This window comes from Saccopteryx leptura, chromosome 2 (assembly GCF_036850995.1).
Source record: "Saccopteryx leptura isolate mSacLep1 chromosome 2, mSacLep1_pri_phased_curated, whole genome shotgun sequence".
Classification (NCBI taxonomy): domain Eukaryota; kingdom Metazoa; phylum Chordata; class Mammalia; order Chiroptera; family Emballonuridae; genus Saccopteryx; species Saccopteryx leptura.
In genome coordinates, this window is record NC_089504.1 from 367,746,578 (window position 1) to 367,767,053 (window position 20,476).

The 20,476-nt window shown below is 42.2% G+C and overlaps 1 protein-coding gene across 4 annotated transcripts in view; it reads right to left on the reverse strand.

The window, feature by feature from the left end:
- TMEM218 (transmembrane protein 218) overlaps positions 1–20,097 on the reverse strand; it is a 31,376-nt gene extending 11,279 nt beyond the window's left edge. Inside the window, exons 1-4 of one of the 4 annotated variants that reach the window (XM_066365131.1) lie at positions 19,976–19,996; positions 18,444–18,497; positions 8,125–8,234; positions 7,216–7,318 (exon numbers count right to left, since the gene is read on the reverse strand). In XM_066365131.1, coding sequence (XP_066221228.1) covers positions 7,216–7,318; positions 8,125–8,234; positions 18,444–18,491 — 261 coding nt within the window. In that variant the 5' untranslated portion in view covers positions 18,492–18,497; positions 19,976–19,996. Of the gene's footprint in view, positions 1–7,215; positions 7,319–8,124; positions 8,235–18,443; positions 18,498–19,935 lie in introns of those variants that run through there. The other 3 variants (XM_066365133.1, XM_066365134.1, XM_066365132.1) reach the window with 3 other exon arrangements.
- Positions 20,098–20,476: the final 379 nt, after the last annotated feature.

Below are 20,476 nucleotides of genomic sequence, written 5' to 3' on the forward strand. Positions count from 1 at the left end.
GTCATCCAAACAGAGAATCAATAAAGATATAGTGGCCTTAAACGAAATATAGAACACCTGGATATGATAGACATCTACAGGACACTTCATCCCAAAGCGACAGAGTATACATTTTTCTCTAGTGTACATGGAACATTCTCAAGAATTGACCATATGTTGGGCCACAAAGACAATATCAGCAAATTTAGAAAAATTGAAATTGTACCAAGCATATTTTCTGATCATAAAGCCTTGAAACTAGAATTCAACTGCAAAAAAGAGGGGGAAAAACCCACAAAAATGTGGAAACTAAACAACATACTTCTAAAAAATGAATGGGCCAAAGAAGAAATAAGCGCAGAGATCAAAAGATATATACAGACAAATGAAAATGAAAATACGACATATCAGAATCTCTGGGATGCAGCAAAAGCAGTAATAAGAGGAAAGTTCATATCACTTCAGGCCTATATGAACAAACAAGAGAGAGCCGAAGTAAACCACTTAACTTCACACCTTAAGGAACTAGAAAAAGAAGAACAAAGACAACCCAAAACCAGCCGAAGAAAGGAGATAATAAAAATCAGAGCAGAAATAAATGAAATAGAGAACAGAAAAACTATAGAAAAAATCAATAAAACAAGGAGCTGGTTCTTTGAAAAGATCAACAAAATTGACAAACCCTTAGCAAGACTCACCAAGGAAAAAAGGCACAGGACTCAAATAAATAAAATCCAAAATGAAAGAGGAGAGATCACCACAGACATCATAGATATACAAAGAATTATTGTAGAATACTATGAAAAATTATATGCCACCAAATACAACAATCTAGAAGAAATGGATAAATTCCTAGAACAATACAACCTTCCTAGACTGAGTCATGAAGAAGCAGAAAGCCTAAACAGACCAATCAGCAGGGAGGAAATAGAAAAAACTATTAAAAACCTCCCCAAAAATAAAAGTCCAGGCCCAGACGGTTATACTAGTGAATTCTATCAAACATTCAAAGAAGACTTGGTTCCTATTCTACTCAAAGTCTTCCAAAAAATTGAAGAAGAAGCAATACTTCCAAACACATTTTATGAGGCCAACATAACCCTCATACCAAAACCTGGCAAGGATGGCACAAAGAAAGAAAACTACAGACCAATATCTCTAATGAATACAGATGCTAAAATTCTAAACAAAATACTGGCAAACCGAATACAACAACATATTAAAAAAATAATACATCATGATCAAGTGGGATTCATCCCAGAATCTCAAGGATGGTTCAACATACGCAAAACGGTTAACGTAATACACCATATCAACAAAACAAAGAACAAAAACCACATGATCTTATCAATAGATGCAGAAAAGGCTTTTGATAAAATACAACACAATTTTATGTTTAAGACTCTCAACAAAATGGGTATAGAAGGAAAATATCTCAACATGATAAAGGCCATATATGATAAACCATCAGCCAACATCATTTTAAACGGCATAAAACTGAGGACTTTCTACCTTAAATCAGGAACAAGACAGGGTTGTCCACTCTCTCCACTCTTATTTAACGTGGTGCTAGAAGTTCTGGCCAGAGCAATCAGACAAGACAAAGAAATAAAAGGCATCCATATCGGAAAAGAAGAAGTAAAGGTATCACTTTTTGCTGATGATATGATCCTATACATCGAAAACCCGAAGGACTCCACAAAAAGATTATTAGAAACAATAAACCAATACAGTAAGGTCGCAGGATACAAAATTAACATACAGAAGTCCATAGCCTTTGTCTATGCCAACAATGAAATATTAGAAAACGAACTCAAAAAAATAATCCCCTTCACGATTGCAACAAAAAAAATAAAATACCTAGGAATAAACATAACAAAGAATGTAAAGGACCTATATAATGAAAATTACAAAGCATTGTTAAGGGAAATCGAAAAAGATACAATGAGATGGAAAAATATTCCTTGTTCTTGGATAGGAAGAATAAATATAATCAAAATGGCCATATTACCCAAAGCAATATACAAATTTAATGCAATTCCCATCAAAATCCCTATGAGATTTTTTAAAGAAATGGAACAAAAAATCATCAGATTTATATGGAACTATAAAAAACCCCGAATAGCCAAAACAATCCTAAGGAAAAAGAATGAAGCTGGGGGCATTACAATACCTGACTTTAAACTATATTATAGGGCCACGATAATCAAAACAGCATGGTATTGGCAGAAAAATAGACACTCAGACCAATGGAACAGAATAGAAAGCCCAGAAATAAAACCACATATATATGGTCAAATAATCTTTGATAAAGGGGCCAACAACACACAATGGAGAAAAGAAAGCCTCTTCAACAAATGGTGTTGGGAAAACTGGAAAGCCACATGCAAAAGAATGAAACTCGACTACAGCCTGTCCCCATGTACTAAAATTAATTCAAAATGGATCAAAGACCTAAATATAAGACCTGAAACAATAAAGTACATAGAAGAAGACATAGGTACTAAACTCATGGACCTGGGTTTTAAAGAACATTTTATGAACTTGACTCCAATGGCAAGAGAAGTGAAGGCAAAGATAAATGAATGGGACTACATCAGAATAAAAAGTTTTTGCTCAGCAAGAGAAACTGATATCAAAATAAACAGACAGCCAACTAAATGGGAAATGATATTTTCAAACAACAGCTCAGATAAGGGCCTAATATCCAAAATTTACAAAGAACTCATAAAACTCAACAACAAACAAACAAACAATCCAATAAAAAAATGGGAAGAGGACATGAATAGACACTTCTCCCAGGAAGAGATACAAATGGCCAACAGATATATGAAAAGAGGCTCAGCTTCATTAGTTATTAGGGAAATGCAAATCAAAACTACAATGAGATACCACCTCACCCCTGTTAGATTAGCTATTATCAACAAGACGGGTAATAGCAAATGTTGGAGAGGCTGTGGAGAAAAAGGAACCCTCATTCACTGTTGGTGGGACTGTAAAGTAGTACAACCATTATGGAGGAAAGTATGGTGGTTCCTCAAAAAACTGCAAATAGAACTACCTTATGACCCAGCAATCCCTCTACTGGGTATATACCCCAAAACCTCAGAAACATTGATACGTGAAGACACATGTAGCCCCATGTTCATTGCAGCACTGTTCACAGTGGCCAAGACATGGAAACAACCAAAAAGCCCTTCAATAGAAGACTGGATAAAGAAGATGTGGCACATATACACTATGGAATACTACTCAGCCATAAGAAATGATGACATCAGATCATTTACAGCAAAATGGTGGGATCTTGATAACATTATAAGGAGTGAAATAAGTAAATCAGAAAAAAACAAGAACTACATGATTCCATACATTGGTGGAACATAAAAATGAGACTAAGAGACATGGACAAGAGTGTGGTGGTTACCAGGGGTGGGGGGAGGGAGGACAGGGGGAGAGTTAGGGGGAGAGGGAGGGGCACAGAGAACTAGATAGAGGGTGGCGAAGGACAATCTGACTTTGGGCGAGGGGTATGCAACATAATTTAATGACAAAATAACCTAGACATGTTTTCTTTGAATATATGTACCCTGATTTATTAATGTCATCCCATTACCATTAATAAAAATTTATTAAAAAAATAAAAAAATAAAAAATTCAAACACATGCAGATGGAAAAGCATGTCAGTCAGCACCTTGAGGGCACTGCAGAAATTCAGGCCCAGGATCTGAGTTTCTGAGCCCAGGCCATCAGGAATGGGAACACTTTGAGGTCAGGACTTGGTCCATTCTTTGCAGGGAAAACAGCTGTGGTTAGGCTTGCTCGCTTGTTGTCCAGCTGCAAGCACTTTTTGTGATTAGTGCATGAGCAGTGTGTAGCCTATATATAACTATGGTACTATTCCCTTGGGGAGGATCACTGGCCCGCCACCATGAGGGACGGTTTTCCTGATTGCTTCTCACCACCATAAGGGATGGTTTTCCTGTTTGCTTGCCTGCTGCCGTGAGAAGTGGTTTTCTCTTGCCTGTTCGCTTGCCCGCCTTTGTGAGAATCCAATAAATGGGAATGGCCCAACACCTTTTGGCTCTTCGGTTCTTCTGTGGTCTGCCTGAATCCAGTGTAAACCTGCCTGGCCTCAAGCACCGGCATTGCACCTGGTGTAGTGGGCAGGGTGCAGTCCAGACGAGTATGGAGCTCCAACACCCTTGAAGAGTGGGATAGAGGAGTGGCTGTTCTTGACCACGTGGTTCCCTGTGGTTCCCTCTGGTGACCCTGTTGGGGTCTGTGGGCTGGGTGCTTTTTACAGCCCTGTGAGCAGATACTGAAAGCTCTGTGCGAGAGGCTGCCCAAGTTCGAAAGCCCAGTGTGAGTGCTGACAGGGGCAGGTGCCGGAGGAAGAGCTGCATTTGTGCCCGGGAGTGTCTCTCAGTCAGTGGTGGTAGTCACATCCAACTCCTCCTCTGAGGAGAAGGAGGTTCGGGCTGAAACGGCCTTTGGCAGACTCAGAGCCTGGCCAGTGGTCACCCAGAAGGTGAAAACCCAGCAGCAGAAAGTGCCTCAGGGGCAGGCACAGGCTCGTCCACAAGTAGTGGAGCACTCTGTGGTCTGGCCCCACATCCAGACAGAGTTGATGGAGTTAGGGGCGAAATTCAGGCAGAAACCCACCAAGTCCCTGGCAGCTTGGTTGCTGCAGTTGTGAGGCATTGGGGTGGATGGCATCATGCTCTCCAGAGCAGAGATGGAGAAATTAGCTGCCATTACCACACACTCCTCCTTGAGGCAGCATCGTCAGAACTGCCATGGCAACCCAGGAAACCATGCCCTATTAGAATGGGTGATGGCTGCCATTCATATGGTCTGGCAGGGTGCTGGAGACTAGCCGGGGCAGTGAGTTGGTGGCAGTCATCTACTGAGCTGCATCAGGTCCTCCAGGAACTAGGTATAAAAAGTGCTACTTTCAATCTATGCTCCTGTGGGCCAGATGAGGAAGTATTTATGGCAAGGATGAGGGACGACTTTATTCTCTGTAGCGCCCCACCAGCCCTTTTGGGGTCACTGGTGACTATCTTGGGCCCCTATGTGGGGCAGCCCATCAACGCTGTTACACAGATGGTGGCAGATTTGGGGGAGGTAGAAGCAGTGTGGCACCGTAAGGACGTGCAGGCTACTGCCCATGCCCCCCGCCCCTGCGACTAACAAGATAAATGGGCCTGTAAAAGTTACTCAGACATATATGTGGGTAGATTTGATTGTGGCTGGGGAAGACAGAGAGCAATTAGATGGCAAATCTAATAAAGTTCTTTTGGAGCTTTGGCAGCAGCTTAAACCAGAACAGGTTCCAGACACTAAAACGAATGGCCCTACCAGCTACCAGTAAAACAGTTCGTGCTCATGTTGCTAGGCTGCAAGATTATATGTTGGAGGCAGCTGAGGGAGAGGAAGATCCCTTAAGACTCGCTGTTCTAGTTTGAATAGGGGGAAGATCTGAGGGACCTAACAGGGGAACCGGAGGCCTCATGTGGAATTGGCAATCCATGAGTTCCCTTCTAATGTGCAGCAGGTGTTGGCCTTAGTAGATACTAGGTGCTTTTGCAGCAGCTAAGAACTATCAAGGTGGCACAGGCCTTGAATGTGTTTGACTCTGCCAGGGCCTGTGAGCTTGCTAAGGGGTCTGGATGGGGTTTGTGGCAAAAGACAGAGCACTCATGGAAAGTCACTGAGGTCTCTTATCAAACAGCTGTGTGGCTAGTTGCCTGTAATGAACCTTCACTTTGGGTGATTTGTACAGACAGCTGGGCTGTCTATTGTGGACTGATCATTGAGAAGTAATGGACTTGAAGCAGGAACTGTGACAAGATGGGGGCACTGGCTCCCTTGCTGGATGGACATGCTGCTTGTGGACAGTATGAGAGACCCAGCTGGGGAGGGTTGGCACCTGCAGAGGCCTCCTGCACCGGGTAGTTGCTCCCATCTAGTTGTAGATATGCACCAAGGACACTTGGGAAGCAGGGCAATGTGCCCTGCCCCAACAGCCCTCCTGGAAGCCAACATCTTCAATGGACATGGCCCTGGACTGTACAGGCGCCCCGCCTATGATGGAGGGCCTTGTTGGCACCATGGGGTAAAGGAATAGAGGTGAGCCTCCAGTTAACTCCCTGGACAACTGATACCTGGTGTCTAAGGTAGAAGTGTATTATCCCTTGACTGCTCAGGGAGACACTGTGAAGGACACCTTTGTAATTATTGTCACTTTTGGTATAGTTTGTGCCTTAATACTCTGTTGCCATAGTCTCTACTATTTCTGTGAAATATGGATGTAATGTACCTCACTCCTCGCACAGGGACCATTGCGGAAGATATCTGTTGCATAGAGGGGTCCCCAAACTTTTTACACAGGGGGCCAGTTCACTGTCCCTCAGACCGTTGGAGGGCCGCCATATACAGTGCTCCTCTCACTGACCACCAATGAAAGAGGTGCCCCTTCAGGAAGTGTGGCGGGGCCGGATAAATGGCCTCAGGGGGCTGCATGCAGCCCACAGGCCATAGTTTGGGGACACCTGGAGGCAAGCCATCCTACAGGGGTGGAGTGAAGGGAAAACAGCTGTGTTAGGCTTGCTCGCTTGCACTTAGCATGATTAGTGTGTGAGCGTGGCAAAGCCACATGTGTACAGTCTATGTAAGGCTCGGGTGCTTGCCCTCGGGGCAGATCGCTGGCCTGCCACAGCAAGGCTCGTGTATTCCTAACCACTTGCCTATCATCCTGAGGGATGGTTTTCCTGTTTGCTTGCCTGCTGCTGTGAGAAGTGGTTTTCTCCTTCCTGTTTGCTTGTCTCCCTCTGCGACAATCCAATAAACGGGAATGGCCCAACGCCTTTTGGCTCGGGGGTTCTTCTGTGGTCTGCTCTAATCCGATGTGTGAACCTGCCTGGCCTTGACTGCTGGCGTTAAATTCCTATTCTTAACTCATTTCCTCTCTCTGCCGTATGGTATGAGGTGGGTTTTAGACATATTGCTCACTCATCTTCATGAAGAGTCAGATTATGATTCTATTCCTACGTGAAGAGGCAGGGAATCTAAACCTCCCCCTGAGCTCTCCTCATCCTTGCTTTAACTTTTCAAATCTTCTAACACAGTTCAGCCAACCTGACATCAGGGAACACTGCAGGGCAGGACTGTGGTGTGGGTCAAGAGGAACAAGAGTTACAATTCAGGAGGCAAAATAAAACCAATAGTTTTACCTTCATTTCAACTTCTGGGGCTGGGATTTCACTGGCTCGGGGGAAGAGCAACAGAACTGATGTGATGATCAGAGCACCGAAGAATACAAACAGGATGGAGAGCCTGGGGTCAGAGACAGAGGGTTAGAGACTGGCCACAGCTTCTCTCCATCCGTCAGCCTGTGGGCTCGTCCCTGGGACGATCTCCTCTGCTTCAGCCCACTAACAACGCCCAGGGGCCTGCTGCCCACACTGCCCGCAGTTAGAAATATTTTCCCTTCATCCCGAAGCCCTCCTTCTGGACAGGGTCCTGCTAGACGCATTCCTGTTTATCCCGGTCAGCCCAAACTAGGTAGTTTGCATTCTTGCCTCTGGGCACTCATAATCATGAAAAACCAAGGCAGCCCCTCCCTCACCCCTATTTCTGTGTTTGTTTTTAGACTGAATACTTTAGTAGATTATGTGTCTGCTGCTTTGTACTGATGCTATCTAGCCAGAGAGTAGATGCTGTAGTGTTAGAGTCAGCTCGTGGTCGGCTCTCTTCTGAAGTAGGTGCCTGACGGGCAGCTGTCATCCAGCATGTCTTTACGTTCCCTGGGCCCAGGTCTAGAGCCTTAGGGACTGGACCATGCATCTGCCATAGCCTGAACAATTAAGAAACTCACACATGTACAAATGCAAGGAATTCAACAGGCATTGAAAGCAGATTTTCTTTTCATATTGTGTCCCTCCTTCTCCTCTACAGCGAGATTGAAAAATACCACTTCCCTTCTCCTGCCTCTGCTTCCGAGCCAATAAAGTGCCTATAAGAGGTTAATATGTGCCAGTAAATACAAAAAGGATCTTCTATATTCTAAATGTGTAATGAGTATCGGCAATTTTGCTTCTAATTGTTTTACCTTGGATTCCCAGGGAGAGAGAATGCCTCACCTGGCCAGGCCGGAGGCTCTGGACAACAGCACACACAGCAGCAGCACCGACACCCAGAGTAGAGCTAAGATGAACACACCAGTGCCCACGCCAAGCACAGTGCCAGCCATCTGTGGGGACAGGAAGCATGAGCCCACACTCCACTCAGCCACAGGCCATGGGGCAGGGCGAGGTGTCTTCTCAGCTCCAGGTGCTACCTGTCTTCTGCATACTCCTGGGGTGTATAAAAGGATTCAGCCAAATATAGAAATTCCAAAATCATTATGGAGAATTTCTGATGATTGGTTTTGGGGAATGAATGTCCAGTCTCAAGGGCCTTAATAGGAATTAGACATTTATAAACCTTCCCTTCTGGGGAGAATTGAGAGGCTGCTTTCTGCTCTGGTGAGTCATCCCAAATTTGGTATCTAGTTGTCTTCCTCAAAGCCACAACAGAAAGCTGAACTCTCCCTTGATACAAATCCCTAATGGAGGACCATAAACAGCACCGGGCCCCAGAGTGCCAGGGCCAATGTAGAAATTGCAGCTCTAGGTTAAGCCCATGGTGTGAACTTTGACTCACCAGGCAATCACAAGACAGAAATGTCCCGCTGTACTGTTGAGATTTTTATTTACAAAAGGAAGCAAACACCTAAGTTGAAGAAGAAGAAAAGAAGAAGAGGAGGAAGAGGAAGAGGAGGAGTAGGAGGGAGAAGAAGAAAGAAGAAAAGGATGAGGAAGAGGAAGAAGACGACGAGAAGGAGAAGGAGGAGGAGCAGGAGGCAAGCCACTATTAATCTCGAACATTCGCTGTGTGCTAAGTACCTTACAAATATACTTCTCAAAAAAATTAGGGGATAGTTCATAATGAATATGAAAGTCTGTTCTCCCCCACCAATATGTCACTTGCTACTCAATCACAATAATTGAGTTTGCATCTCATTTGTATAATCAAATAACTTTCTTTGACTTGTCATTTGCTTTTCTGATGTTCTTGTTTAATAAAAAAATCAAATGCTTCTTTATTTTATCGCTTCATATTCATTTTGAAATATCCCCTAATTTTTGTGAGCAGTGTATATCTCACTTAATCAAGGCAATAAGATTCTGAGATAGGTATTATATCCATGTTACAGAAGAGGTAACAGGTGTGAAGAGAGAAGTATGTATTAAATTGGCTTACACTAACAGAAAGCCATGGTTCTCTCACACTTCTGGAGGCCAGAAGTCTGAAATCAAATGTCATTCAGGCCATGATCCCTCCAAAGGCTCTGGAGAAGAATCCTTCGTGCCTGTTCCAGATTCTGGTAACTCCTGGCACTCCTTGGCTTGTGGCTAAGTCCCCCCAATTTCTGCTGGTTTCTCCTCCGTGTTTATGTCTTCTCCTCTTCTGTCTTTTATGAGGACACTTGTTGAATTTAGGATCCACCCAAATGATCCAATATGAGCTCATCTCAGCAGCCTTGCCTTAATTACATCTGAAAAGACCTGTTTCCCAAATAAGGTCACATTCATAGTTCTGGGGGCTAGGGTGTAGACACATCTTTTTGGGGGCCACCATTTGATCCATTACAAGGCTCCACACTATAGGACCTCCCCTGATTTTCCCTTACCATATCAAAGTCTTAAGCAAAAAATTCCTCCTCGGGTTGATCATTTTCTTACTCTGATGGTTTAAATACCATAAAAAATATAATCTATGAGAAGTCCTGTTGTAAAGGACTATAATCTATGGGAGCCCTGAACATAAACTGCTAAAAAAAGAGAGAAAGTATTTATTCAGTCAATATTTTTATGTGCCTACCATGTACAGCATAGTGCTACATGCTGGGGTCATAAGGTAAAGAAGACTTATCCTCTGACAGAAGCTTACAGCCTGTTGGAGGACACTGTCATGTAAACAACCATCTTTACCATGTTCTGAAAAGTGAAAAAACAGAGTGTAATGTGCACTGAGACAGTGAGGAGGCGACACGGCGCAGGCCCATTTGGGGAAGAATCAGTGCATCAAGACGACAGTGAAAGGAAGAGAGGAGGGCAGCAGATGAGCGGGGCGCCCACGAGCTGCTCTAACTTCACTGGGGTCACTAACGCCTCTAGCTTCCCTCACGAGAGCACAGGGTATCATCTCAGTGACTCTTAACATGCCAAGCGTTTCCCCACCTCTGGGTCCTGTATCTGCTGTTTCCACTTCCTGAAATCTACCCCCCACCCCAAACCAGCTCTCTCTACTGTTTGCAGGGCTGGCCTCTCATCTTTCTGCTCTCATCTTCAAATGCAGCCTCCTTAGCGAGATCTTCCCTGACTGCCTTAACTAAAGTAACCCCCAAAACAATCATTCTCCATCACTGTTTCCTTCAGAGCACATCTCACGAACTGTAGATCAGTTTATTATAGTTTACAAGTTCATTTTCTCCGGTAGAACAGAAAACTCCATGAGGGTAAAGACTATATCTTGCTTACTACCACAGGAGCCCCAGTTCTCATCAGAGATTATAATCAATAAATATTTATTGGATAAATAAATGAAGCAGTGCCAACAAGTCACGAAAATCAAGTGAGGGCGTGAAAGGATAACACCTAAGCACCTGGTTTCAGAAAGACAGCTGAGGCTTCTGGTTGGTGTGCTGGCCGGAGCTAACTAGGAAAGCACCTCACACAAAAACAAACACAGAAAAAATGCTTAATAGAACAAAAAGAATTTACTACACAGTGGAGCTCAAAAGCAATCAAGAAAACCTCTTAAATATTATAAACAACAATGTAACTTCGAAGCCTGAGTGGTGAGCAGGAGCTGAGCCCAAGGCCTGCAGGGTTGCTGGGACCTGACAGCCCTTAGTGTCCCTCCTGAACAGACAGGGCTCAGACCCACGCCCCAGAGGACCACGCTGAGAACAAAGCATTAAGATAGGCCCTGCCTGACCTGTGGTGGCGCAGTGGGATAAAGCGTCGACCTGGAACACTGAGGTCGCCAGTTTGAAGCCTTGGGCTTGCCTGGTCAAGGCACATATGGGAGTTGATGCTTCCTGCTCCTCCCCCTTCTCTCTCTCTCTCTCTGTCTCTTCTCTCACTCCTCTCTCTCTCTCTCTAAAAAAAAAAAAAAAAAAAAAAAAAAAAAAAAATCAATAAATAAAATATTAAAAAAAAAAAAAAAAAGATAGGCCCTAAAAGGACACACACATGCTTTCAAAATACGGACTAAAAACTTTGCTGGCCATGGGTAAAAAAAGAATAACCCCCCAAAACTCTGATCACATGCAGGCATGGGCTCCACAGCATATCACAGTATTAATATGTAGTGGAATCCCAGGATAAACAAACATGAAAACTACACCAAAAGGGAGACAGACGTGCAAGGAGCCCAGCAGAGAGAAACAGAGACCCCCTGTAGGGATCCACCACACAGTGAGTGTAAAATAAAGGTTTTCAGACAGACAGTGACTGAAACAGAGTTCACCTCTCATAGATACACTTCAGCAAGAAGGAAAATGAACAAAGAAAGATGGTGTGATGTATGAGGAGGAATGGTGAGAAAAATACTGGGAAATATTGACAGTAAAGCTTTCTGAAATGATAAATAAAGACTAATCTTTTGAGGAGTTAAAACCAAGGAAGAACTAAAATATTTGTCAATAGTCATATGGAAGGTGAGAAAGGACAGTTCTAAGTTAAAACATTATTACCTTTAGTTATTATTTTGCTCTGGATAAGGTGAGAGTGAATGATTATCTGTAGGCTTTATTAAGCTAAATATACATGTTTAAAAAAACATATAGATAAATACCAAAGACGGTAAATTTAATGTTATATGTTTATTGCCACAACTAAAAAACAAGGTAAATAAAATTTAAAAATAAGCTGGAGAAGCAATATTAGTATCAAACATAATGGAATACAAAGCTTTGGAAAAAATTAATAGAGTCACAAATGAAATACTGTAATTTACTAACAAGATACAACTCAAAACAAATATGAACTTAAAACAGCCTCAAAATATATAAGGCAAAAAATCAAAAGAATCACTGCAATAAATTAACAAATCCACAAATTTAGTTGGAGATTTTAATAGACCTCTCAGAAACTGACAGATCAAGCAGATAAAAAAATAAAAATAAACTTTTGACAAAGGGGATATACAAATGGCCAATAAATTTGTGAAAAGGTGCTCAACTTTATTCATCAGAAAACTGTAAATGAAACCACAATGCAGTGCCGCTAGACACCCACCAGAATGGTTGAAATGAAAGTGACAGACACCACCAAGTGTTGACGTAGGTGTGGGGTAGCCCACGCACTGCGGGTGAGTGTGAGCTGTTGTAGTGTCTGGCAAAGCTGACCATACATGTGCCTCAAACCCAGCTCTTCTATTGCTGGGGGTATTCCCGACAGAAATGCACATGTAAGTTCACTACGACATGTACAAAAGTTCAATGCAGCCCTATTTGAAATAGCTAAAAACTGAAACCACCCAAATATTCAACTGACTGGATAAATTATGGTATTATACATACGATCTATTCATTCATTCATACAATGGAATAAAATAAAGCAATGAGAATGAAAAACTACAGCTATACCCAGCAATATGGATGAGTTTCAACAAATACTGACTGAAAACAGCTAGAGGCAGAAGAGTTTGTACTGTGTAATATAATGTGAACATGTATATATGTTCAAAAACAAGTCAAACTAATTTTGGGGTTAAAAGTCAGGAGTATGGTTACCTTATAGATAGTAGAGTGAAGGAAACAGGAAGATTCTGGGTTGCTTATAAAATTATGGGTATTGGTTACATGGCTTTGTTAATTTTGTTAAATTGTATCTAGCTATATACTTCTGATTTGTATACTTTTCTGCATGTGTGTTACATTTCATTAAAAGTTTATATTAAAAAGTTTCCTTTAAATTAAGAATCTGAAGAGACCTATCAGCCAAATGTAATATATAGACTTTGGGTCCTAATTCAAACATACCAACTGTAAAAATAACCTTTTATAGGACAACAATCATACAATATTGAGATATTTCATGACATTAGAAAATTTCTGCTTATTTTTTAAGTAAAAAACAATTTTAATGTGATTATATTGCTAAAAGATAATTTATGATATGCATAACACACATAACACATGGCAGAAAATGATGTCTAGGAACTTCACGATTATTTGGGGAGATGAAGTGAAGGGGGCTCATATGTAAAAAGACATCCAGAGTTAATTGTTGAAACTGGGTGATGAGTGTAATTTTCTATACTTTGGAATATATTTGAAACTTTCATAATAAAAAGACATGTATATGAATATGAATATATGTATAAGTAGGAATAAATCCATCAAAAGATGTATAAGATTTTTACAGCAAAAATATAAAACTTTATTCAAAGATTTTTTTTTAAAGACCTGAACAGAAAAATAAAACAGACATGACTAGATCAACAACTCATGTCCCTATATATGGTGTGGTTTAACTTTAACAGATCTTAATTTTCCTTAATCTATCAATTCAATGCCATTCTACCCAAAAACCTCAAAATGTTTTTTGTGGAACTTTAAAACTGATCCTAAATTCATATGGAAGAGCAAAAGCCCAAGAATAGCACAAACAATTTTAAGAACTACGATGAAAATGTGCCTTTCTTGTTACCAACTGCCACAAGACACATTATACAACCAAGGTAATTAAAACAGTGTGATAGTGGCATGAAGACACATGGACCAGGAGAATAAAATAGAGAGCCCAGAAACAGAGCCATGCATTTATGAGAGCTTTGTACAGGACAGAGTTGGCTTTATGATTCAGTGAATTCCATAGACAGTGTTGGGACATATGATTATTCAATCAGAAAATAATAAAATTAGATCTCTACTTTAAATCATACACAGAAGCCAATTTTAAATGGAAAGTAATTCATTATAGAACAGCATACGTTGAAATATACAAATGTTCAGGCTGACTACACTAGAATACATAATAAAGTACAGCATCAGATGCTTGCACCTAAACTTAGATCCACCACGAATGCAAAAGCTACGAAATGCAGTCTGACGCAGGTGTGCTGTACGGCAACTCAAATGCCACGAGCTGGGTTGCCTTCAGTTATGTGATTTTTCTAGAGTGATGAACAACTCTTGTTAAAGTTCCAAACTACAAATAAGTATAATTTTCCCTTGATTTACATTAGAGTTGCATTCCTGGAAATTTTAACTATATTCAACTGTGCCAAAAAATACATTATATTTACACAAAAAGTAAAGTGAGATTCTAGGCTCAGATTATAAATAAGTATCCTGTGGGACACTCAAAAGTTGTATGAGCTACAGGACAGTTCTTCACTGTGAGGGGCTATCCATGCACTGCAGCACATCTAACACGTCTAATCCTGCTCCGGAAACCCCGCAGTGCCTCCAAAATCACGACAATAAACAGAAATGCCCTCATGAATTCCAAATGACATACCTTTGGAGAACCACTGTTCTAGAAAAACTCTTGCCCAAAGAGACATATACAAGGATGTTAGTTTATAATAGCAAAACATCCAGAAAAACAAAAATGTTCATCAATGAGAATGGATACAATATTACGTAACTCACAATGAACACAAAATGAATTAACTTGATCCATCTTTACTGATATGAATGTATCTCAGAAATAATATTGAGTGAGAAAAGCAAGTTGCAAAGTGAAGCCCGTAGGATAATAATACTTGTATTTTTAAAATAAACATAATAGCAATAATATATATATAATTGCTATATATATATATAGATTATATGCTATAATCTATATATATACAGTAAAAGTATAAAAACATGAGCACAAATAATGCATAAAAATTTCAGAACAGTGTTTGCCTCCGGGGAGGGATGAAGGAAGGGGAATGGGGCCAGGAAAGAGATCAAATGGGATCTGAACTAAATCTGTGATGGTTAACTTTTAATTAAAACAAACAAACAAACAAACCTTGAGCAGATGTTAATGTTAGTGTTTGTTAATCAAGTTGGTAGGGCATAGGTATTTGTTATACTACACAGTGTAATATTTACTCCTTTTGATAATTTTCAGATAATTCTTAATTTTTAAAAAGGTAACTGATTGCAGGGTGCATCTGAATTGAGATCAGAGAACAGAGATTGGTGACCGATTGGGATATTATGCAGTTTTCCAGATAAGAGACATTGAGGTCTGAACTCTGTGTCTTAGCTATAGAGCTGAAAAGGAATCTAGGAAGGAGCCATTAGAAATGTTGCAGCTTGTTTTGCACAGCAAAAAACAAAAGGACAGCCCACTGAATGGGAGAACATACTTGCCAATGATACATCTGATAAGAGGTTAATATGCAAGATTTATAAAGAACCAATAATACAACTCAACACCAAAAAACCTCCCACAATCGAATTAAAAATGGGCAAATGACTTGAATAGACATTTCTCCAGAGGACATACAGATGGCCAATAGGCATATGAAAAGATGCTCAATGTTACTAAGCATTAAATGTAAATTAAAAACACAATGAGACATCACCTCACACCTTTCAGAATGGCTATCATCAATAAATCAACAAATACCAAGTGTTGGCAAGAATGTGGAGAAAAGAGAAGCCTTGTGCACCCTTGTATAGATTAGTGCAGCCACTATGGGCAATAATATGAAGATTTCTCAAAAAATTAAAAATGGAACTGCCTTATGACCCATCAATTCCACTGCTGGGTATATATTTAAAGAGATCTGAAACACTAATTTGAAACAATTACATATATGCACCCTTTGTTCATTGCAGCATTATTTACAATAGCCAAGCTATGAGGGCAACCAAAGTGCCATCAACAGACAAATGGAAAAATAAGTGGTAGTACATACATAGAGTGAAACAGTACTCGACTATAAAAAAGAATGAAATCTTAGCATTTGCAACAGTATGCATCCTAGAGGGTACTATGTTGAGTGAAATAAGTCAGTCAGAGAAAAACAACACATTATTTCATTTATGTGTGGAATCTAGAGAACAACATAAACAAAGCAGAAACAGACTCATTGTTATAGAGAACAGACTGGTGGTTGCCAGAGGGGTTGCAGTACTGGGCGAAAAATGTGAGGGGATTGAAAAGGACAGACTAGTAGTTACAAAATAGTCCTGGGGATGTCAAGTACAGCACAGGGAATATTGTCAATAGTATTGTAATAACTATGTATGGCGCCAATTTGCTACTAGAAATATCAGGAGGAACACACTGTAAAGTATATGAATGTCCAACCACAATGTTGTACACCTGAAATGATACAATATAATATTAAATGTAAATTAATTGAAAAAAAAAGTTTTAATTAAAAAAAAATGACACAGGCTTCTTGCTTGGTTGACTGAGCTGATGATAGTGCCCTTAACAAGACAGCTAGTTAAGTTTAATTGCTGCTGTTTTGGATATTATGCAAATAACCTGTAAGACTTCAACTCTAACACCTAGAATATAGGGCAAATGGAAGTTGAAGCTGAACATTAGATACACTGCCCATCAATCCTCCTCAAAAGCTTAAAAGTTCATGAGACATTGGGTTTAGTATGTTGTCTGACTTTAAAATAATGAGATAAATATCCCCAAGGTCTTGTAAAAGTGAAGGTCAAGCCTGACCAGGCAGTGGCACAGTGGATAGAGCGTTGGACTGGGACGCGGAGTACCCAGGTTCGTAACCCCGAAGTCACAGGCTTGAGCATGAGCTCATCTGGTTTGAGCAAGGCTCACCAGCTTGAGCCCAAGGTCGCTGGCTTGAGCAAGGGGTCACTTTCTCTGCTGTAACCGCCCCCCCCCCCATACAAGGCACATATGAGAAAGCTATCAATGAGCAACTAAGGTGCTACAACAAAGAATTGATGCTTCTTGTCTCTCTCCCTTCCTGTCTGTCCCTCTCTCTGTCTCTCTGTCTCTGACACACACACACACACACACACACACACACACACACACACACACACACACAATGAAGTTCAATACTTGATAATCTAACCATATACTTTCTCACTAAGAGTGAAAAGGGAGGACTGGATATAGTATAGAATGCTATATGGGGAAGGAGTAAACATCTTGTCATTTTATCTTGTAATCAGGTGTGATTTTAATGTAAATAATACTCATTTATTTCTCACAGTGGAATACTAAATTATCTACTAAACTTTGATTTAAAAATTAAAATAACAATTTTTTATTTAACAACCAGGGCTTTTTCAAACTTTCTTTGAGAACTGATGGTCTCCAGTGATTTTCAACCTTTTTACACTTGGGGACCAGTGAAAATAGGAGAATTATTTCTGGGACTGCTAAGGCATAAATAAGCCTGAACATAGCAAATTCAACTAAGGTCACTGGGTTATAATCTTCATATAGCAGCAGAGTGGTCAACTCTTTCACCAACTGGTCTGCAAACTGGTGGCTGAAAAACACTGTAGCCAATCTTATTTCTACAGTAAATCCATTTACAGAATGTCTGTGGCACTTAAAGCAGGTAGATTAGAGTTGGAATAACCTGTCTAAATTTGAACACCCTGTTCAGTAACTGACAAGAAAAGCAGATAGAGGGCTAGTGTTCCCCCTCTGTGCTAATGCTGTAAGGTCTTTCTTTGGAAAGAGTGTATCTAAAACTTTTTTGTAGTACATTCTTCTTTTTTTTTTTTTTGTATTTTTCTGAAGTTAGAAATGGGGAGGCAGTCAGACAGACTTCCGCATGTGCCCGACCGGGATCCACCCGGCACGCCCACCAGGGGACGATGCTCTGCCCATCTGGGGCGTTGCTCTGTTGCAACCAGAGCCATTCTAGCGCCTGAGGCAGAGGCCACGGAGCCATCCTCAGCGCCCAGGCAAACTTTGCTCCAATGGAGCCTTGGCTGGGGAGAGACAGAGAGGAAGGAGAGGGGGAGGGGTGGAGAAGCAGATGGGCGCTTCTCCTGTGTGCCCTGGCTGGGAATCGAACCCGGGACTCCTGCACGCCAGGCCGACACTCTACCACTGAGCCAACCAGCCAGGGCTTATATTCTTCTTTCATTTAGTTGGTTCTACATACCTTTTACCAAGCTCTAAGAGAAAATTGAAAATGGCATACATTAAGGCAGTGATTTTCAACCTTTTTCATCACATGGCACATATAAGCTAATTACTAAAATTCTGTGGCACACCAAAACATTTATTTTTTGCTAGCAAAAAATAGGTATAATTTTGATTCATTTACACCAGATGGTTACTGTTATGTTGGCTACTGTGATTATTTTTATTTGGCAATCTAAGAAAAAAGAGGTCAGTATCCCTGACTAAATAATCAAGTATTTCATGTTTTAAAAATTCTTGCCACACACCTGATGAAAACTGTTGCATGAAGGTGACTGACCTCTGCACATGTACATAACCTGCTGGGTTAAAAACGCACTGCTCGCCAGCTGATCGTGTGTGAGAATACCAATGGCCTTTCACTATGACTTACTGTCCAGCACAAAGGTGGGTTTTTGTTTTTTTGTTTTTTCATTTTTCTGAAGCTGGAAACAGGGAGAGACAGTCAGACAGACTCCCGCATGCGCCCGACCGGGATCCACCCGGCGCGCCCACCAGGGGCGACGCTCTGCCCACCAGGGGGCGATGCTCTGCCCATCCTGGGCGTCGCCATGTTGCGACCAGAGCCACTCCAGCGCCTGAGGCAGAGGCCACAGAGCCATCCCCAGCGCCCGGGCCATCTTTGCTCCAATGGAGCCTCGGCTGCGGGAGGGGAAGAGAGAGACAGGGAGGAAAGCGCGGCGGAGGGGTGGAGAAGCAAATGGGCGCTTCTCCTGTGTGCCCTGGCCGGGAATCGAACCCGGGTCCTCCGCACACTAGGCCGACGCTCTACCGCTAAGGGCCAAAGGTGGGGTTTTTGTAGGGCAAGATGGCCTAGTGCTGCTGGTGGTGGGGGATAGATCTCTCACCCACTCTTGCATTTTCAGGTTCAAGCCCATAAAGGCAGTGAAGTGCCTTCTGCAGAATTCCTTTTCATTTTTCCTTTATAGGTATTCCAAACCTTCAAAAATAATAAGGCGCGGCGGGGGCGGGTGGGGGTTCACTTTAATTTGTTTTGTTTTTTAAAGAGTTATTTACGGCTTGAATTTTAAAATATTAGGATAATGCCTCTACTTTTGTAATTAAGTAAAATACAAGTCGGGGAAAAATTAATTGCCAAGCTACCTAAATGCCATCGGTATGGCAGCATGTCTTAATGTATTCGTAGAAAAGAGGGTCTATGGATGGAGACCGCATCTTTCTCTCCATTTTCCCGAGCAGCGTTGGTGTGGCAGTCAGTGCTACGCGAAGCCTGCCTGTCACCATGTCACTCACGCCCAGGACCAGGCTCTACGGGCTGCAGAGTGGACACGCCACTCACCACCAGTGCTCTGGCCTCTGCCAGGGCCGGTGCTGATTTGATCCAGCGACAGCGGGACACGGCCGAAGTTCACTTCCCCTCCTACCCCCATCACCACGGGTCTCAACTCCCCTCACACCTGGTGTCATCTTCACAACGTTCGTCTGCTAGCCCCGGTATTTGGGATGGAGATTAAGGTTTGGGTCATAATGTATTAACTCAGGCGTTGACATTTCACTCTCTTAGAAGCATGAAAGATAAAGCATTCTTTCCTCCTTGCTGGCAATTGAATATTTAGTGGCCGGGGGATCTGGGGTCCGGGTGGACGGTCCAGGATTGTCTGAGGGGTCAGCGTCCCGCCTCCCGCCCCGCCTCGTCAGCTTCTCCCAGTCTTTTTCGGCCCAGCTTCAACCAATCTTTCCTCCGCCATCCTCTCCTCTGCAGGTGGCCCCACTCCTCACCTCCGCCTTTCCCTGGCTGCCCTCTCGGGTGAGTACTTACACCTCGCGGTCCAGCGTGTTCCATCCCCACTAGGGCTTTGGTCTACTGAGAACGAATCAAAAGTGGGCTTACATCCAGGCAGTCCATGATTGGCTAATCAGCGTTGGTTTTTCAACGCCCAGCTTCCTCTTATTTGCCTACTTTCGCCGCGCTCTAGGTAACGCGGCGGGTGGGCACGTTGTACCCGGCTACGCCGTCCGATTGGTCGGATCCCGTCGGTCCTGAGACCCGCTCAAGCTCGATTGGATAGAGGGAGCCCAGGCTCCGCCCACCGACTCCCCATTGTCAATCACACCATCCCCTAGGTAACCCGCGGGATCATTGGTCAGTCTAGCCTGAGGGCGGGTTGTAGGGCGGAAGAGAGCTACTCTCTGATCCTCCTTCGCTGTTACTATAGAGACTGTATACTCGTCCTGGGACGCGCAGAGTCCGGACAACCCTTTCACCCATCTCGAAATGCGGAAATAGGTGTAGCAGTCTGGACATTAGTGCCTGTTCCGG